The sequence below is a fragment of the Hoplias malabaricus genome, chromosome 6 (genome assembly GCF_029633855.1).
Source record: "Hoplias malabaricus isolate fHopMal1 chromosome 6, fHopMal1.hap1, whole genome shotgun sequence".
In the NCBI taxonomy this organism is placed as follows: domain Eukaryota; kingdom Metazoa; phylum Chordata; class Actinopteri; order Characiformes; family Erythrinidae; genus Hoplias; species Hoplias malabaricus.
In genome coordinates this window covers 6,337,400-6,354,455 of record NC_089805.1, presented here as the reverse complement: position 1 = coordinate 6,354,455, position 17,056 = coordinate 6,337,400, and the positions used below count along the sequence as shown (strand labels likewise).

At 36.4% G+C, this 17,056-nt stretch overlaps 2 protein-coding genes across 39 annotated transcripts in view; one reads left to right on the top strand and one right to left on the bottom strand.

Annotated features, from left to right (window-relative positions):
* scn4ab (sodium channel, voltage-gated, type IV, alpha, b) overlaps positions 1 to 4,629 on the bottom strand; it is a 31,746-nt gene extending 27,117 nt beyond the window's left edge. The window contains exons 1-2 of the mRNA XM_066675304.1: positions 4,492 to 4,629; positions 604 to 925 (exon numbers count right to left, since the gene is read on the bottom strand). Coding sequence (XP_066531401.1) covers positions 604 to 925; positions 4,492 to 4,589 — 420 coding nt within the window. The 5' untranslated portion in view covers positions 4,590 to 4,629. The remainder of the gene's footprint in view (positions 1 to 603; positions 926 to 4,491) is intronic.
* The window catches only part of myl4 (myosin, light chain 4, alkali; atrial, embryonic), a 37,672-nt gene continuing 22,582 nt past the window's right edge, over positions 1,967 to 17,056 (top strand). For 19 of the 38 annotated variants that reach the window (XM_066675287.1, XM_066675286.1, XM_066675283.1 and 16 more), the window contains exons 1-2: positions 1,999 to 2,102; positions 2,182 to 2,510. The gene's annotated coding sequence lies outside the window, so the exon portion shown is untranslated. Of the gene's footprint in view, positions 2,103 to 2,181; positions 2,511 to 3,219; positions 3,376 to 17,056 lie in introns of all 38 variants that reach the window. The other 19 variants (XM_066675295.1, XM_066675294.1, XM_066675296.1 and 16 more) reach the window with 5 other exon arrangements.

Below are 17,056 nucleotides of genomic sequence, written 5' to 3'. Positions count from 1 at the left end.
ATTCAATAAAGTGTTTGGGACGATGAAATCACCTTTGCCCTACTTTCATGATATAATATCACTGTAGTGTGAACTTTTTACATTTTCCTTAAATTTCACCCGAAAGTTAAATATCCCAAATATTTTGTTTGCTTAGTTTCACTTTTATTCTAGCAGTCACTGTTTTTACTTAGGTTCTTTTTGTTGTATTTCTGTGTTCTCCTATTGGCTAGCATTTATTAAAAGCTACCATACATATGCATTATGCCTACTTGTCTTGAACATTACAGAAAATTACCTTGTCATTTCAGTGAGGAGAAGCATTGCCACGCTTGTAGCATGTATGTAGCATATTCATCTATTGGCGTGTGGGCAGGGCTTCTTATTGATACTGAACAACATTTAGGAGAGCTTGCTGTTGTAAACTTATATTGAAAACTATGCTGTCCATCTATATTAGCTTTATAAAATATAACAGAAGAAAACTTCAGTGTTCTGGTTGGTTGACTTTATTTGGACTAAGGGGAAAATTGGGAAAAATGAGGCAAAGCTGATTTCTGGATCACTGAATTCTCCTAAACAAGCAAGATAGAAAGTAGTGTGTATATGGGACAAATGACTGACTTTCTGTGCTTTGTAGTAGGGATCCAGGTCCTCCAGAGGTGTGTTGAGGAGCTGTGGTGGTGGGTCTCCATAGATGAAAGGCAGGACCTTGCCAGCCTCCAGGTCATTAGAGGGTTTAGGCAAGTTCTCTTCTGGGGTCTCAATGTTCAAGGCTTTCCTGCGTTCATTCTCAGCTGCTTCCTCTGCCATACGCCGCTCGATTTCCACCAGCGACTCCGGCGTGAAGCGGTGGAATACCTCTGGGCCTGTGGGGAGCAGGCTGGCCATCTTGGCATTCTGTTGGGCGAGGGATGCCACCACCTCGGGGTCTCTCAGCTGTGTCCTGCAGGAGGATAGAGAAAAGATAATTGAAGGAATGAAAGAAGGAAAGAGCAGACAAATAGAAGAACATGGAGATGGTGAACCAATGAATGTGCTACATATTAGATTTGTAGTGAGTACAACATTATGAAGAAATCCTAAAATGATGCTTTAATAACAATAAAAGGGTTCTATGCTTAATTAAAGATTGCAAAATATGACGTGCCAATCTCCTTATTTTACACTAGTACAAAAAGTAAAAATACGTATTAATATATTACATTACTGTAATCTGTCAACATCACCCATAATCCGTCAATTTACTGAGCAATCTGACTGAATCACACTTAGGCCCGCCCACTGACGGATGAAGATGATGTTGACAGATTTAATTATTTCATAGTGCAAGGCTGCAACGCTCATGAAACGCTCACTTATCGCGGGTGTAACGTTCCAGGACCACCCGCGAAAAGTGAAAATCGCGATGTAGGGACGCTATATTAATTTTAATATTTATACATTATTTTAGTAGTTGTACTATATTAAGTACACTTTTTGTGTTGTTAACAATCTCACGTCGGCAAGTAGCGCTTCAAGCGACTTTATAATAATTATTTATTAATCAAATACATTAATTACATTACATTAATATTTATTGAAAACCCGCGAAACAAAAAAAGATTACATAATACAATTTTTAAAATATTTAAAATGCAAATTTATGTAATGATTACATAACTCAGATAAAATTATTTAAGCTTTTATTTCAAATTTTAATTATTAAAATAAACAAGTAACATTTTAATTTATTTTATTCATTTAATTAATTACAACAAAAAATAAATAAATAAAAATACATACTTAATATTTAAGTGTTAACAGACTGCTGCTTAGTTTCACATTCTCGCCACTGAAGAGCCAAAAAAAAACTGTTCATCTGAATGAGTTAACTTTAAAGGCCCAGTAACGTAGTATTTGCCTTAAATATTGACAGAAGCGATTTTTCAGATTTTTTTGCTGGCTGCACACAAGCAGGACTTTTCTTCTGGCGGTTGTAACAGAGATTTGATTGGCTCTGTGCCTCAAAGCGCGGGAACTTCACCTTAAACATACCATTTTGAGTTTACAGACGTCTGTTGTTATTCAAGAGAACGAGAAAGATATGAGAAACAACAGAGCAAACCTCTATTAGTTTCGGGGTAAGACCTATTTCAGAGTTTTACTGCTCTGGAATGGAAAGTAATGTATTTGAGATGATATTTTGTGTTATTTGAATAGGAGGAGGGCGGCACGGTGGCGCAGCAGGTAGCGTCACAGGGGCCTGGAGGTTGTGGGTTCAATTCCCGCTCTGGGTGACTGTGAGGAGTTGGTGTGTTGTCCGCGTGGGTTTCATCCCACAGTCCAAAAATACACGTTGGTAGGTGGATTGGTGACTCAAAAAAGTGTCTGTGTTGCCCTGTGTATTCCCGCCTTGCTCCCAATGATTCCAGGTAGTCTCTGGACCCACCGCGACCCTGAACTGGATAAGCAGTTACAGATAATGAATGAACAGGAGGAGACTGACACTAACGGGGACACGCAAAAGGAGAATGGTGTATTGGAGATAAGTAAGGCTTTCAGTGTTTATGCTAAGAAGTGAGAAGATTATTCATAAATTAAAATTTATAAAGTTAAATCATTGATCAAAAGGCAACATTTGTGATCTTTTTTTTTAAACAATAGAATAGACTATTTAGCACAAGTAAAAAGTCATATTTATTGACAACATATAATTATATGTGATTCAGGATATGTTTTAAATTTTCATGAGGTTAAAGATAATTTAAAACAAGTTTGTTTGAAAGTATTTAACAGGGCTTAGTTTTAGGCAATGTCCCTGGCTTGAGGGAGATATAAAACTTATGTCGTTGCCCCTTTAACAAAGTAACTCAATTCATTGTCTTTATCAATTCATCTTGTAAAGCTGCTGCATCCTTTACGATGTCCTGGATTAATGTGATTAAATATTAAGGCAGTTATAAATTGATTTATTTAGAAACAAAAGTTATCATTTTTCATTATTTGAAAGTTTTTGAATCCAACTGTCTTTTACATTTTGAGAAATGTTTAAGATTAATTGATAAGTACAATCAGACAATAATATAACAATGCTACAGGCATCTTTTGTTTTATGAAATATTTCCATGTGTAATACTAAGCAATACCACCTTAACCACTAAATCAACTGTTGCATCATTGTACATAGGTAATCATCCACAATTTTAGGTGCATAGCATATACATGTAACATATTATAATTTAATTTAATATTTTAAAGTGTAGGGGGCGGCACGGTGCAGCAGGTAGTGTCGCAGTCACACAGCTCCAGAGGTTGTGGGTTCGAGTCCCGCTCCGGGGGACTGTCTGTGAGGAGTGTGGTGTGTTCTCCCTGTATCTGCGTGGGTTTCCTCCCAAAGTCCAATAACACACGTTGGTAGGTGGATTGGTGACTCAGAAGTGTCTGTAGGTGTGTGTGTGTGTGTGTGTGTGTGTGTGTGTGTGTGTGTGTGTGTGTGTGTGTTTGTGTGTTGCCCTGTGAAGGACTGGCACCCCGTCCAGGGTGTACTTCTGCCTTGCGCCCAGTGATTCCGGATAGGCCCCAGACTATAATGAATGAATTTTAGTGTTTGAAGTGTAATGTTTAATATACATATTGCTATTTTCCTGTGTACACTTGTGGATGTCTGAGTGTGTTGTAACTAATACGTTTAGAGTGCAGTTTTAAATTCACTCTACATTTAATATCTTTTATGCTTTAAATGCTACATTAATGATGTGAGCAATGATACTCTATCTACCTGAAACTTGTGCATTTAACAAAGTCATGATTTCATACTTGGCTAACTTACACAACATAAACTGCACCCATTCTGTCGTAATACATAAGAATGCAAATAATCAATATTTTTCCTTTAGTATGCTACATTGTGCTGTGGTTGATAATGACGCTAGGCAACATGGGTTTAACGTTTAACTAGGATTTATCATTATTACGCATGTACACAAGCAAACCTATAGGTACAAAAAAAACAAAAAACCTTGTGGGGCCCTAACAGTAACAATATTGCATTAGAAATGTAGCAATTAACATTGTAATTTGAAAACATGTCCACTTTAGTATTATTTGTTTGGAAAATGTGCAAATTAAAGTGTGATATATTTATGACAGTGATAAATATATCAGTGTTTTTACTAATAACTCTTCCACATTCGTGGCAAGCTTTAACAGTTCTTTTAAGAAAATCCCAAACATTTTGACAGAACCACTCTAAAATATGAGGAGTATATTTTCTTGATCAACATCTTCATAGAGAAAATGAACACAATCAACATCTTAATTCAGTAAATTAATTCATCACTAACACAAAAGTGCTAAAAATTACTTTATATAGTTAATTATTTATAAAATAACTATTTTCATAAATGTATTTATATATATTTACTTTTATATATATTTATTTATTTTTACTATTATTGAATGCTTCGTAGAAAATGTCTGGTTAATTAATCAATAGATATACTCCAGATATTCCAGAAAGGTTAGACTTACAGTTGATGTGGCCATAGTTTCAGATCTTTGGATTTCTTCAGGCGTGCTGCCCGGTTCCGGCGCCATACCTCTAGCAGGGAGATCTTTCTCTCGCGCATACCTGCTGTCTGCCCAGTTCAGAGTGGTTTACGCTCAAATTCACAGGATTTATGAGGAAAGTACTCTAGCTGCCTGCTGTGGTTGAGGCAAAGTTTTAGTCTTTCAGTTCAGTTGGACTTAGATCAGACACACGCCCCCTCAAGTAAAAAAAATGTCCTATAAACAAATGAGCTATTGGTTCTCAACTTTGGAGACATCACTGATTCACAACATGATACAATAGGAATTAGAGATGTATCTACAGATTCTCTTAACTGAAGTGGTATAGTAACATGTGGAATTATGCTTTTCTTGGTCTTCTATATAAAATTATAAAATAATCAGGATATCATTTAAAAAAAAAACTTTTTTTTTCCATTTATTTATTATTATTTTTTTACAATTTGATTATAAAGGCATATATTCACAATGAAGGCATCATTTTATACATAAAGCCTTCAGTTATATAAAGATACAACGTATGCTTGTGCTATATGTTAACACCATGCAGTATAGGAATATATATGGCTAATTACCAACTAGTTATTGCAATATTCTCTTTGTTGTTTCAAAGCACTGCAAGGTGAGAAAACAGAGGGCCCTTTATTGTTGATTATAATCATCTCTTTATGTAATCAGTGCATCTGATATCTGGTGTATTGTTTTCTGTGCAATTAGAGTGAAAAGAATCCAAACAACATTTTACATCTTTCACACATAATAACATTCAGTTTATTTTTTTAAAGAGAAATTCATATTAAAACATGGCAGATGTATTCTGTTCCCTACAGCTGTATTGTGAGAATTAAATTTTAAGGCCCCTCTAGTTTGCTCCTGGGAAATGAGTGAAACTGTATCAATAGGGCCTTTCTTCTTTTGTCTTGCTTAAATGGGATTCTGGGAAGACTCTTTGGTAGACACTGTGTTCCAAAACTTTTTCTTACTAAGGTCATGACTCATACTGAATGTATTTGAGTAGAGCGGCTAATCTAAAAACTGGAGGGGGCAAACTTCTCAGAAGTTACTCCTTGTGACATGCCAGTTTAAACTTAGAGAGATGTGCACCTTTTTGGGTTCAGTGGATATGATGATGTAAATCTGCTGCAACATAACAACTTGCATTTTAAAAGAACTTAATGTTTTTCTGTTTTGTAGTTTTTTTATTTTTAAGTGTCATTTAAAAAATGGACATGGAAAACATTTTTTGTCAGTTTTTCAAGAGTATACAAACATTTCTAAAATATGGTATAGTTTACTTCTCTGTTCATTATATTGCATTCTTGAAATCGAGTTGCAAAACCAGCCAATTTTGATGTTTTTTTTCTCCTCTTTTTGTGAAATATATAAATAAAAATTCAACCTGCCTACAGCAAATCAGTCTTTGAAGGTGATACAACTGTAATAAAATTCAGAAGATATATTCTCACCATTTGCTAATTCACTAGTCTGTTTTTGTGCTGGAAACTTGTCTAATGAGTTTACAAAACTGCAAATTTGTTTGGTCAAACATGCTAGGCTTCCTTTTTCTCTGCTCAAAGCAGAAAAACTGCAGAGACCTCCAAATTTTGAAAATCTTAAAAAGAGATGAGGATAATTCTTCATTCCTACTCAATGGGTAAATAATATTGACTTTGACTTTGTTGTTTCAAATTGCTTGGGTATAAACCTGTTCTAAACTCAGGAGACTGCTAACAGCATGAAAGTAAACACAGACCGAAACCAAACCAAACTAAACAACTTGAGTTACAAATGAGTTTGGTAATTCAAGCAGTGAGTATAAACTTAGAGACAAATTAAACTTCAACATTGTACAGGCACATGACGTTTTTCTGCTCAACATACTGTTCCATCGTAAAGGATGCTGAGCTTCTTAATGTAAACAAACCAGAGAGAACTGCAGTTTCCCACAATCATACACATTGCCTTTAAATGACATGCAAACCAACCTGTGTAATACAAAAGACATGTAAGAAAGCTCAGCATAATATATAAACCATTAAAAGTTTAATAAACTTTAATGTGACAAGACAATAACTTTTTTTAAAGTACTGTTTATATGCACAATTTTAAAGCAGCAAGGGCAATGCCTAACAAAGCTTTGTATGCATAGACTCTGCTTACTTCTTGTACCAGCATATAACGCTACATTAAATTCTATTGTAAGGTTTAGAAGCATCATTCTATAGCTTCCGTAGTTGTTGTGAGAGGAGGAGTTTACTGGATTCATAAAGTATGCCTTTATAATGTGCTGTAAATGTGGTTTCCTGTTTGAATATTTGGCCCCCCTGAACAGATTGAAACACAATCTAGCACAGTCTGGCAAAACCTTTGCTTGTTTGAGTATTGGAATGCTAGTTAGTTATTTATAGGGTAAAAGGCCAGTGTATTCCGTTGTTGTGTATTGCAAAACATACGTTTTTGAAAAATGGCCTGACTTAGTGAAAACTTGAGTTCTTCGTAGCTATAGATGACCTGTAATTTCATGTTATATCTTTTTGTGCCCTCATTGTGGTTTTGAATGTTTTAGTTTTTATATATACTTTCTTCTTAGTGAGATATATACTTTTTCCTATCTGTGTAGATAAGCGTATGTGCATGAGTTTTGAGCTGCACCAAGGTGCACTGAATAACACTGAAAATTATATGTAATGTGTTGACCTCAGTCAAATAAATATATTCATTTAAATTATTTTTATTGCCGCGGCCCTAAACTGGATAAGCAGTTACAGAAAATTAAGTAATTATTTTATATTATTGTTTATTACAGAAGTTTATTACAGAAACGAATTGTTATAATGTTAAAATAATACATTGAGAGACTACAGTAGTATATTATGATACAACATGAGACAGGTTTATATTAATCAATTTATGACATTATTTTCTCTCATCATTCAGCCTTCAGTAATGTTGATTATGAAACACAGAATGAAGGCCTGTTTTTGTTGAAGCACTTTGTTTGCAGTTCCAAAAAGGTGCTGGAGGGGAAGATGTTCAAACAAAAAAAACATTCCATTTACTAGAATTCAGCCTAAAAAGGGACACTACTGTGCAAACTTTGCAGTCATTTGCAAACATATCAGACACTAATTGTCTTAAAACACTGTTACTTTTTTAAATATATATCTTTTGAAAGATTTGTGGTACTTTTATCAGTGTGCAGTATAGACTGAAATACAAAGACTGGGCACCAAAATGGATTTTCAATGGTGGTTTTTATTTAAAAGTTTTGAGGAAGACTGTGTAGACATTGTTCTGGATTACTGGTTTTTGCCATTTGAAGTTATATACTCCAGGGTTTGATTTTCAATATATTAAGTGCATATAAACCCTAAATTGCATTGTTTGAGTATATTCAGACACAGGTTTGATTGATGTTGTATATTACGAGTGTTTTTTTTTCCCCCCAAAAGTAACTGTACAACAAAGTTCCATGAGGATATTTTGAGGTTTTTCCTACTGTTATGTCAAAAATGGGTGGTGCTTTGGGAATGTAGAGGAGAAGGAGGACAGAGCTGCTCTATTTCAAGTGTGCAGTGTTTCGTGGACCAAAGGGCCCTAGCTCCTGCTGTAGACAGGTTTCTCCTTGCTGTCAGCAGTGGTGATGTGATGTGCAAGGCAGTCTGCATCTGGCATTAGAGGATTAGGAACAGGAAGTGGGGCCTACGCTGCACCAGACTCTATCAGCAAGGTTCCCTGGGTCTAGCCACAGCTGTCCTTGTTTAGTATTAGACTAATAAGTGTAATGTCTTTTATAGACATGCCCACCTCCATCTCCTTCATTACTGTAACTGCTATGCCTGCACACACATACATTTGCACTCCACCCACTTGTGTGCATTTTTTAAAAACTCAGTGAGGGCTGGCTCCACACAAATTTAGGGTTTCCATACACATAATTTGTTCAATCATTCATTTCCCATAACCGCTTTATCCTGATCATGGTTACAGTGTGCCCGGAACTTGGAATCATTAGGTACAAAGTAGAAACACACCCTAGGCAGTGCGCAAGTCTTTCACAGGGCATCATACACTCATGCAGTCAGTCACAAACTCTGGAAACCAATGGACACTTTCATAGTGAACCCACCCACAGACGTGTGTTTTTGTATTGTGGAAAGTAAACTTGGTCACCTAGAGAAAACCCCTTACAAACACAGGGAGAACACACCAAACTCCTCAGAGACAGTGACCCAAGGTGGGATATGAACCCACAACCCCATGACCCAGGAGCTAATTGAACACAAGCTGTAGTGCCACCTTTGACACCCTTCATACACTAAGTGTAGTAGGCCTAATTCAATAAAATGTATTATAGCTGCTTTCTTAGTGTTTTAATGGTTTCTCATTCTGAACACAGCTGAAATTATTTAATGTTTTACTGTTCCCTACAAATTATTATAAAGCTTTAAACTCACAATTTAATAGCTTCATATTAGTCAGAGATGTAAAAATCTTGTCATTTTACTACGATTACGATTAATGAATGATTATTTTGTTTACGTATTTATGACCCTCACAGTTGACAAGGCTTATACTGTAAATATGCTCCAGTATTAAATCTGGGACATTTTTTCCATTGTTACTGGGAGCTTGCTCCTATCTTAATTTCTGAGCAGTTTATATTTGGTGTGTGATTGTGCCTTGGTCGCTGAAACTGTTTTTTGTTTTAATTATAGTCAAAAAACAGTACGTCCAAACCATAGCCGCTGTGTTCTTCTTTGGTACGAGCTGCTCCAGTCACTTGGTCGGCTTTAATATTTAGGTTGCTTCAATGTGGCAGAATCATGTGACTACAGCTTGGTAGCGTGGTTTTAAAGGGACAGTTCATGATATCACATGAAGGATATAAAATCACATGGGGATATAAAAGAATTAAAAAATAAAAAAGTTAAAGATTATTGACATAAATCGCTATAGACAATAGATGATTATGTAGATTAGAAGTTCTGAATATTGATATTGATTCAGCTGTACATTTTAATCAAGTGAATTCAGTACATTTTATTGATATAATGATCTTTGCTGTAGTTTGTGATCATTTTTGCTTCTCTGTCAACTCCCAAATAAGATGCAACTCGCTAGTAAATAGTGGAGTGAAGTCAGAGTTTATTAAAATGGATTTAGTGATTGGTGCAGGATTTGGAGCATCCGTTACGGGAAGAGTAGCAGTGTGAGAGCAGCAGCAGCAGCTGCTGTAGACCATCACAATTCGGCCAGGGGTCGGGTTACTCGCCGACGATGACTCTGCTCATTCCAGCATCACACTCACTCCTTCACATTGTGCCGATTAGTAGGCCCCTCCTCCAAAATTCCAACTCCGCCCTATACGATCGTTCAACCTGCACTGCGGTACACTTATCCCAACTAAAACATGCTGTTTCTATCATATTTTGTGACATCTGTAGTGCAATAACACATTACATCCTTTCAAAAAGAAAGTCAGCAAATATGTAAATATTGATTACATTTTGTTGTAATAGACCAAACAAAATCAAACATAAAATGTGATATATATATTATTCACTTGCATAAGAGTGTATTTGACTTATATATATAGGAAATAATGGTGTTATTCTCTAGTGTCAACAAAAGATGAATAATGTAAAACATAGATAATCCAAGATAATACTCTAATATAATAATTCTTAAGAAATTGTAAGTGAATAAAATCCCAACAACATTGTAGGACTTCTGTACAAATATAACAGAGAAAACTGAAATGAGAAAATCACAGAGCACCAAATAGCTCATCTATTTATTTTCTTTTGATAAAGGTTAGTTACATGCTATTTATTTGCGTGCAGTTGGCTGAGTCTAATTTGTCTCCTGGGGGATATATTTTACTTGACCATGTTTAGTTCAAGCCAGTCCCCAAAAAAAAAAAAAAAAAGAAAACTTGCTGGTCTGCTCTACAAGACCCTGACGCCATAAAAACCATGATGTGAAATCACTATTCAACCAATGAAATTTAATGTGCGGGGACACTGAGCAACTGAGATAAAGTTACGTATAGAGTCCACCCCCCCCACCCCCTAAAACCATGTCCCTGTTAGTTGATCTTTCATCTTCTCTGCCAGAGATGGATGGCGGTTGATATTTTCCCACAACTATTGGGCTTCACTGTGCCATTCTGGTCCTTCATAGAGCACACACTGATTTAAACCATCTGACTCTGCTTCTTTCTTTCGCTGTGTCTTTTCTCTCTTATTGCCATCTAAAAACAGTGATACCAGTCCGAACATTTACAGCCCTAATATGCAGTCATGTCATACACCACTGGAATAAAACTTACATTTTGCTTTTTTTAGCTATAGTTTAGACACCGTCAAAATTTCATGACAAATGTATCAGTAAAAATATAAAATCTTTAAAATTAAAAATAACGCATTTTCTTATTTTAATTAACTTGTAACATAGAGACATAATATTTTGTTCCAACAGCAATCATATTTTCACCGTCATTTTCTTCATATGCTCCCACACACTTTCTGTGTTGTTTATTGTGGTGTCACTCTTTATTCATTAATTTATTTACACATAGTCTGTAACTGCATATCCAGTTTAGGGTCTAGCTGTTTAGCTATTAACCTTGCTAATCTCCAGGTGACCTCTATGAATGTGTCTAATTATCCACACTGGATAATCAAGTGTTCTTATAATTGCAATTAATCACTTAATGACATTGACATGTTTAAAGTAGCAGTAGATCATATTTTTATTGATTGACGTGGGCCTAAGTGGGTCAAAGATGCACTGTGACTTTCGGCTTAGTTGTATACCATGAGTTCTATAGAAACTCCACTACTTAGGGAGCCTGGGCCTCAAAGTGTGACCCGAGAGACAGTCTCACCCTGACACACATGTAATCCAAAACAGGCTATTAAAACCTGGAAAAATCCAATACATCCAACCTGACCCTAAACAGAGATGATTATGAGGCCAGATGGCAACATGCTCACTGCATGTTTTCACCCTGTGGAACGAGGCACCAGTCGTTTGAAGGTGGGCAATGTGTCAGTGGTGTTAGTTAGAGAAACCCCATTGTGATGACAATGTCACCAGCTAGAGTAGGTGTAAGGTCAGAAGGTTAGTATTTGCCAGCGGTGAGCCATTCAGCAGGATCTCTCAGTTACCATGTTTCAGGTTCCTCCCAGGGAATGAAGCAGAGTTAATGGAGCAATCAGTCAGATATGATTTAATACTGCCTTGTAAAGTGAGTATGTAGTCTGTCTCATGGACTATATTACTGCAAAGGAGCGACGCAAATATTTAGCGTCCTCAGTCAAGACTTGATTTGTTCAAAAGCAGGGAAATCACTGATCAAATATTATTAAAGATATTTTATATTGCCTTGTTTAAAGCCATGAAACTTTTATTTCAATCCAAGATGAAAGTTTGTTTAAAAGTTAAGCACCAGCGATATGAAAGTGTCAAACAAATAACTACAGTGGAATTTGAGTTCCTAACTTGTGTTTATTGATAGTCAGAAAACATGTTATTTCTTACTAATTCAAGGAATAAGGTTTAAAAGATTGTTGGCCCCCCCAATGGTGTTCGGAAACTCTAATAGGCGTCTTGCCTGTGACGTAGATGGTGGACAACAACTCTAGAAGCTGCACTTAATTTAATGCAAAATGACGAAAAGGTGTGTTGCTTTTGGCTGCAATCATTCAATGTACAGTGAGACATCTGTGCACAAATGGACCAAAGATTCCAAAATATCCAGAAAATTGACTAAATTTGTCAACTTTAAACAGGCACTTTGGAAAGGCCCATCCGCTCACTCCGTTATCTGTAGCTCATTTCACTGGCGCTTTTCCAACAATATGGGCATGTAAGGACACCAACGAAAGGTGTTCAAGAGCCTCTGTAACATGGAGGTAAACAGGGTAAGGACACTCACTTCGCCTGTTTTAGTTGGTGTTAGTTAACGTTAGCTTGACTCGCTAAACTCGGTGGCTCAGATTATACTCGGCTACGTAGCTGCATTACGGAGGTTTATAGTGTCGGATGAATTCGAGTTCGACTTCGATCACATTTACAAGAATAACGGTACCTCTAAATTTGAGTTTAGCTTATTGCTAGGCTATTGTCATGAATAATGTTGGTTATTTAGCTAGATACTGTCCTAACAGTCAGTCATAACGGTGTTTTACCGCGGCGTTGTTCAGCTGTTGTCCACCAGTGACGTCACAGTTGCGTTCAAGAATTTCCGTAGCGAGCTCAGGTTTTTCCGTCATTTTAATAAAATTGTCAGTTTTAAAGTAAATTAAGCTGCTATTTTCATTTTAATTCATACTTATATATGTCAGTAACTAAAATAATGTGAAATATTCATGGAGGTCCATTAAGTGGTGCTTAGCCTTTAAATGTGTTCTCTATGTTTTTTTTCACACTGATACAGATTAACAAGAATTCCAAAAACTAAATAGTACTTTAGACAAAGTTTAATACAGTGAAATAAACAGTTTGATCAATAACACTGATTAAACTATTAATTTATTGGCTGTTAACATTAGTTAACCAATAGCAATCTACATCCTCTTTGCACAATTTTGTTATTTTCCTGCTCAAATACAATAGATTCAACTCAGGTGAAATGTTATGTAGGTTTGTTTAAGTAGGGGAATTGCTAAACTCTGCAGGACACTATCCCTCTAGTAACACTCCTGGTTTAGTGTATGCTACGTCAGTATATCTTTGACATGACCCTCTATTTCTAACTCTCATTCCTTGAAACAAATAGTCATTATTTGGGGTGTCTGAGATCAAAGGATAATATCTTTGGACATGTTTTTTACTTTTTAATTCTTTTAATTTTAATTCTCACATGTGTAAGACCTCTTGTGAAATGCAGGATTCCCTTACAAAGAAAAATGATGCATAAAGTTAATTAGTATATTTACGCAGTAGGTATAGTATTTCTATACTACTTGGGACTAAATTGGTCCACTCTTTTGTAAGGGTTGGTCTTTTAGCTCTACAGAAAAAAAAATTCATTTTGTAAAATTATCATTACTTAATAGTACACTGAACAGCGTATACATTGAAATGACCTTCTTATTTATACTGTGGTACACTCTAAGCACTGCAGTGACACTGATGTTAGTGTGTTATGCTGATACGACTGTGCCTACTCCCTGGCTACTCTATTAAACACCTTTGCCTGCAGTACACTGTGGCCTGGATATTTTAGTTGGGTGGACTATTCTCAGTTCAATTGTGACACCGTGTTTAAAAACTCTAGAAGCACTGCTGTGTCTGATCCACTCAAATCCAATGCAGCACACACTAACACACCACCACCACGTCGCCAGTGTCACTGCAGCACTGAGAGAACCCACCACCCAAAAAAATACCTGTTCTTTTTTGGGCTGTGAGGGTTCTGACACTAGTAGGACAGGGTAATTTTGGACCAAATACAAAATGTTGCATCTGTGACCTTCCCCCACCCTCAGGTTTGTCTTTGCTCTGATCAGAAACAAAGACAAGACTCAAAACACAGGTTTTCTCATTTAAAAGGTCTGGTAAAAAAAGAGCAGGTAAATAAAACCCAGAAAATCCTAATAAAATAACTAATAAGAGAAAGCAGCTAGCACCTAGCCCATTGTACCAGCCAATTTCTAAAGAAACACTCAGCAGATCTTGATTTAACACCTGTATTCAGCAGCTTCTGGTCCTTTGTGCATCAGATGCTATATGTGCAACTCAAACTTGGCCTGGCTCCATATTTCAAGACAATTCTCCTGCATTAGTTCCAGTGAGAAAGAGAAATTGTTCAACTCTTCTTAGGCTGGCCTCCTAATTGTCTGCTCCACCCCTTTTCCCCTCCACAAGCCAACAACAGGTTACACATCTATATGAGAAAGTAAAGCTGAGAAAATGGACAGTGAGTGAAGAAATAGGGAGGTAATTTTAATGATTTTAGCTGAAATGTAAATCAGGAAAGTTGCTCATGGCTTTTGGAGCAAGCAAAAACAATATATTTCAGTGCCTTCTTTCACTGCGGCATTTCTCTGGTTTTGCTTTAATTTCCTGTTCTATTTTCAGAAATTGTCAGAGCTTTAAATTCATTGTTTTGTTAACTCTGTGCATGTTCTATTAGAACATATATAAGTATTAGTGTAGCTTGTGGATTTGTCATTTTAACAGATCTTGTTTCTTCACATGGGGCCATATAGCGCTATACATTCATACATACTTCATGACATGGCTATAAGGATATACATCGCAGAGGAGGAGAAGGCAGTAAAGAAGTTATTCCAGTGAAAGTGTCACAGCATGTGCTACTGTAACCATGCAGGGAATGCCAGAGAGGGTATTCTGATCCGGAAGCTAGATTACATGGTTGCAGGCCTGTGGCTCCACAGTGGGGATAATCTACAAGACTTCAGAGAGAGCCGTGGTTATGTAGACCGAAGGGTGAAAGGCACTTTAAGGGGGGCCGTGGTTGTTTTAAGGGTGCGACAAAGTGGTGCTGGTGTGTTGAAAAGGTCACGTGGATGGCCAGATATCAACAGATACATGCTGGTATGGACCGAGAATTGTCCACGTTTCTGAGGCACGCGCTTCTCAGGTGCTAAAAATTATCATCATAAGAATGTTGTGTTAATATAGGCTTTATTTGTCTAGTAAAATCATGTGAATATTACAAATTAGGGTTGTATTGTGCTGTTTGGTTAAATTGGGCGTATCTGCTTTAAAGCTGTGTGAGACTGAATGTATGACAAAGGAAAATGTATTTACTTTTTTGGGCATTAACATGCATACTGAGTGATGAAGGGGCTGCCAAAATGGAGTTCTACTCAAATTCAGCTTGTTCATTCCCCACAAATTCATGCTCAATTTTGTTCAATTTTGTTGTCTGCTATGCAACCAAAAAAAAGCAATGAAGCTGTCCACATGAGTAAAATTTGTTGCTGTTTAACTAGTGGTGAATTAAGAGTGATCATATTAAGGTGTTTCTATAATACTCATTTTACAGCGTTCACACTGGTCCTTTGTGCAGTCCACTCACGATCACCCAGGACACATGTTAATGCCAGATGTGAGCAGGGATTAAGTTTTGCCCCCATCAGAATAGAGACCTTAGCCGCCAGTTTTGACAAATACAAAGACTGTTGAAATTGTTTGTACCATTTATATAGGTGTCATTAATTTTTTTACGCAGTTGAAGCGAATTGTCAGAAGTGTGTATGATAAATTTCAGTCGCGACTATGTGGTTATTTATTAACCAATAGAGCCATTATTAAATGTATTTGCAATTGAATTATATTACAGTGGTAGGCAAAGAGGTTCCCTTAAAACTGTTTATACCATATCCTGACGTTTTTGCTCTCCACAAAGCATTGTGTCAGGTTCATCTCAAAGTCCATCAGTTGGAGATTTTGTTTTTTAATATACAGCACACCACGCTGTAAACCCGTGATCAGAGAGCAGTCAGGAAACATGGCCCATAATGTCCTCACTCCAGAACTATCCATCAGCAGCCTGTCAGAAAACACTCAGTGCCCTGATAGAAGGACGCCACATAAAGAGCATGACATGGGGCATCAAGAAGGGCCCCATGATATAGTCTCTCTCTCTCTCACTCAGACACACACACATTCACATTCACACCCTCGTCTTTGCCTCTCTTACTGTCCCTCTCCCTTTATTATTTTCTCATCCCCTCCACCAGCACTCTCTCATGGGGTAGTCTTATCTCACAGCTCTTCTACCACTATTCAGCACTCTGACAGCTACCAGCCTGCCATTAGTTCAACACCTTTACCCTGCTGGAGATTTTGGGTCCACACTAACAGCAACAAACTGATGTCCTTTCTGTGTGACGTCCTTAATTATTTTAAAATTATTTTTAACTATTAGATTTATGTAGCAATAATCTGTGTAGATGCTATGAGCTAATCACCAAAGTTTGAGATGAAATCTATCCAGAATATTCAAAAAGTTATGTTTACAGCAAGAAGTTGTAAAATTACAAATCATTTACTTTAATAAGCTAAAGCTTCTAGATGCTTTGACATTTTAATTATGAATTTTCAAATTTTAAATATTAAAATTCAGTTGATTTGGTTGTATACATTATTTATTTTTAATAACTAGGGCATCACAAGTTTTACAGAAATCTGACCAGGTCCAGTTTATAAATAAATCATAAATAGTTATCTACAGCTTTGTTCACCATTATATATTTTAATTTAATTTTATATTATTTAAGTTTTTGGAGCAGATGCAACTATGCGTCAAACTTTGCTCCTCGAAATGACAAAAATAGAACATCCCATTTGCATGATGTGAAAATATAGCAACACATTTATTTTAGTAATTCATTTTCTGAGAACTTTGTCTACCACTGTACCATTCACTCAAGGCAAAACAAGAAAATACGCTTTTTAGTTAAGATTAGAATTTGGCAAGACATTATTTCTATTTTAATGTCAACTTTTAGCAGTGGTTTTGGGCAGTTGTTTTCTTTTGGCT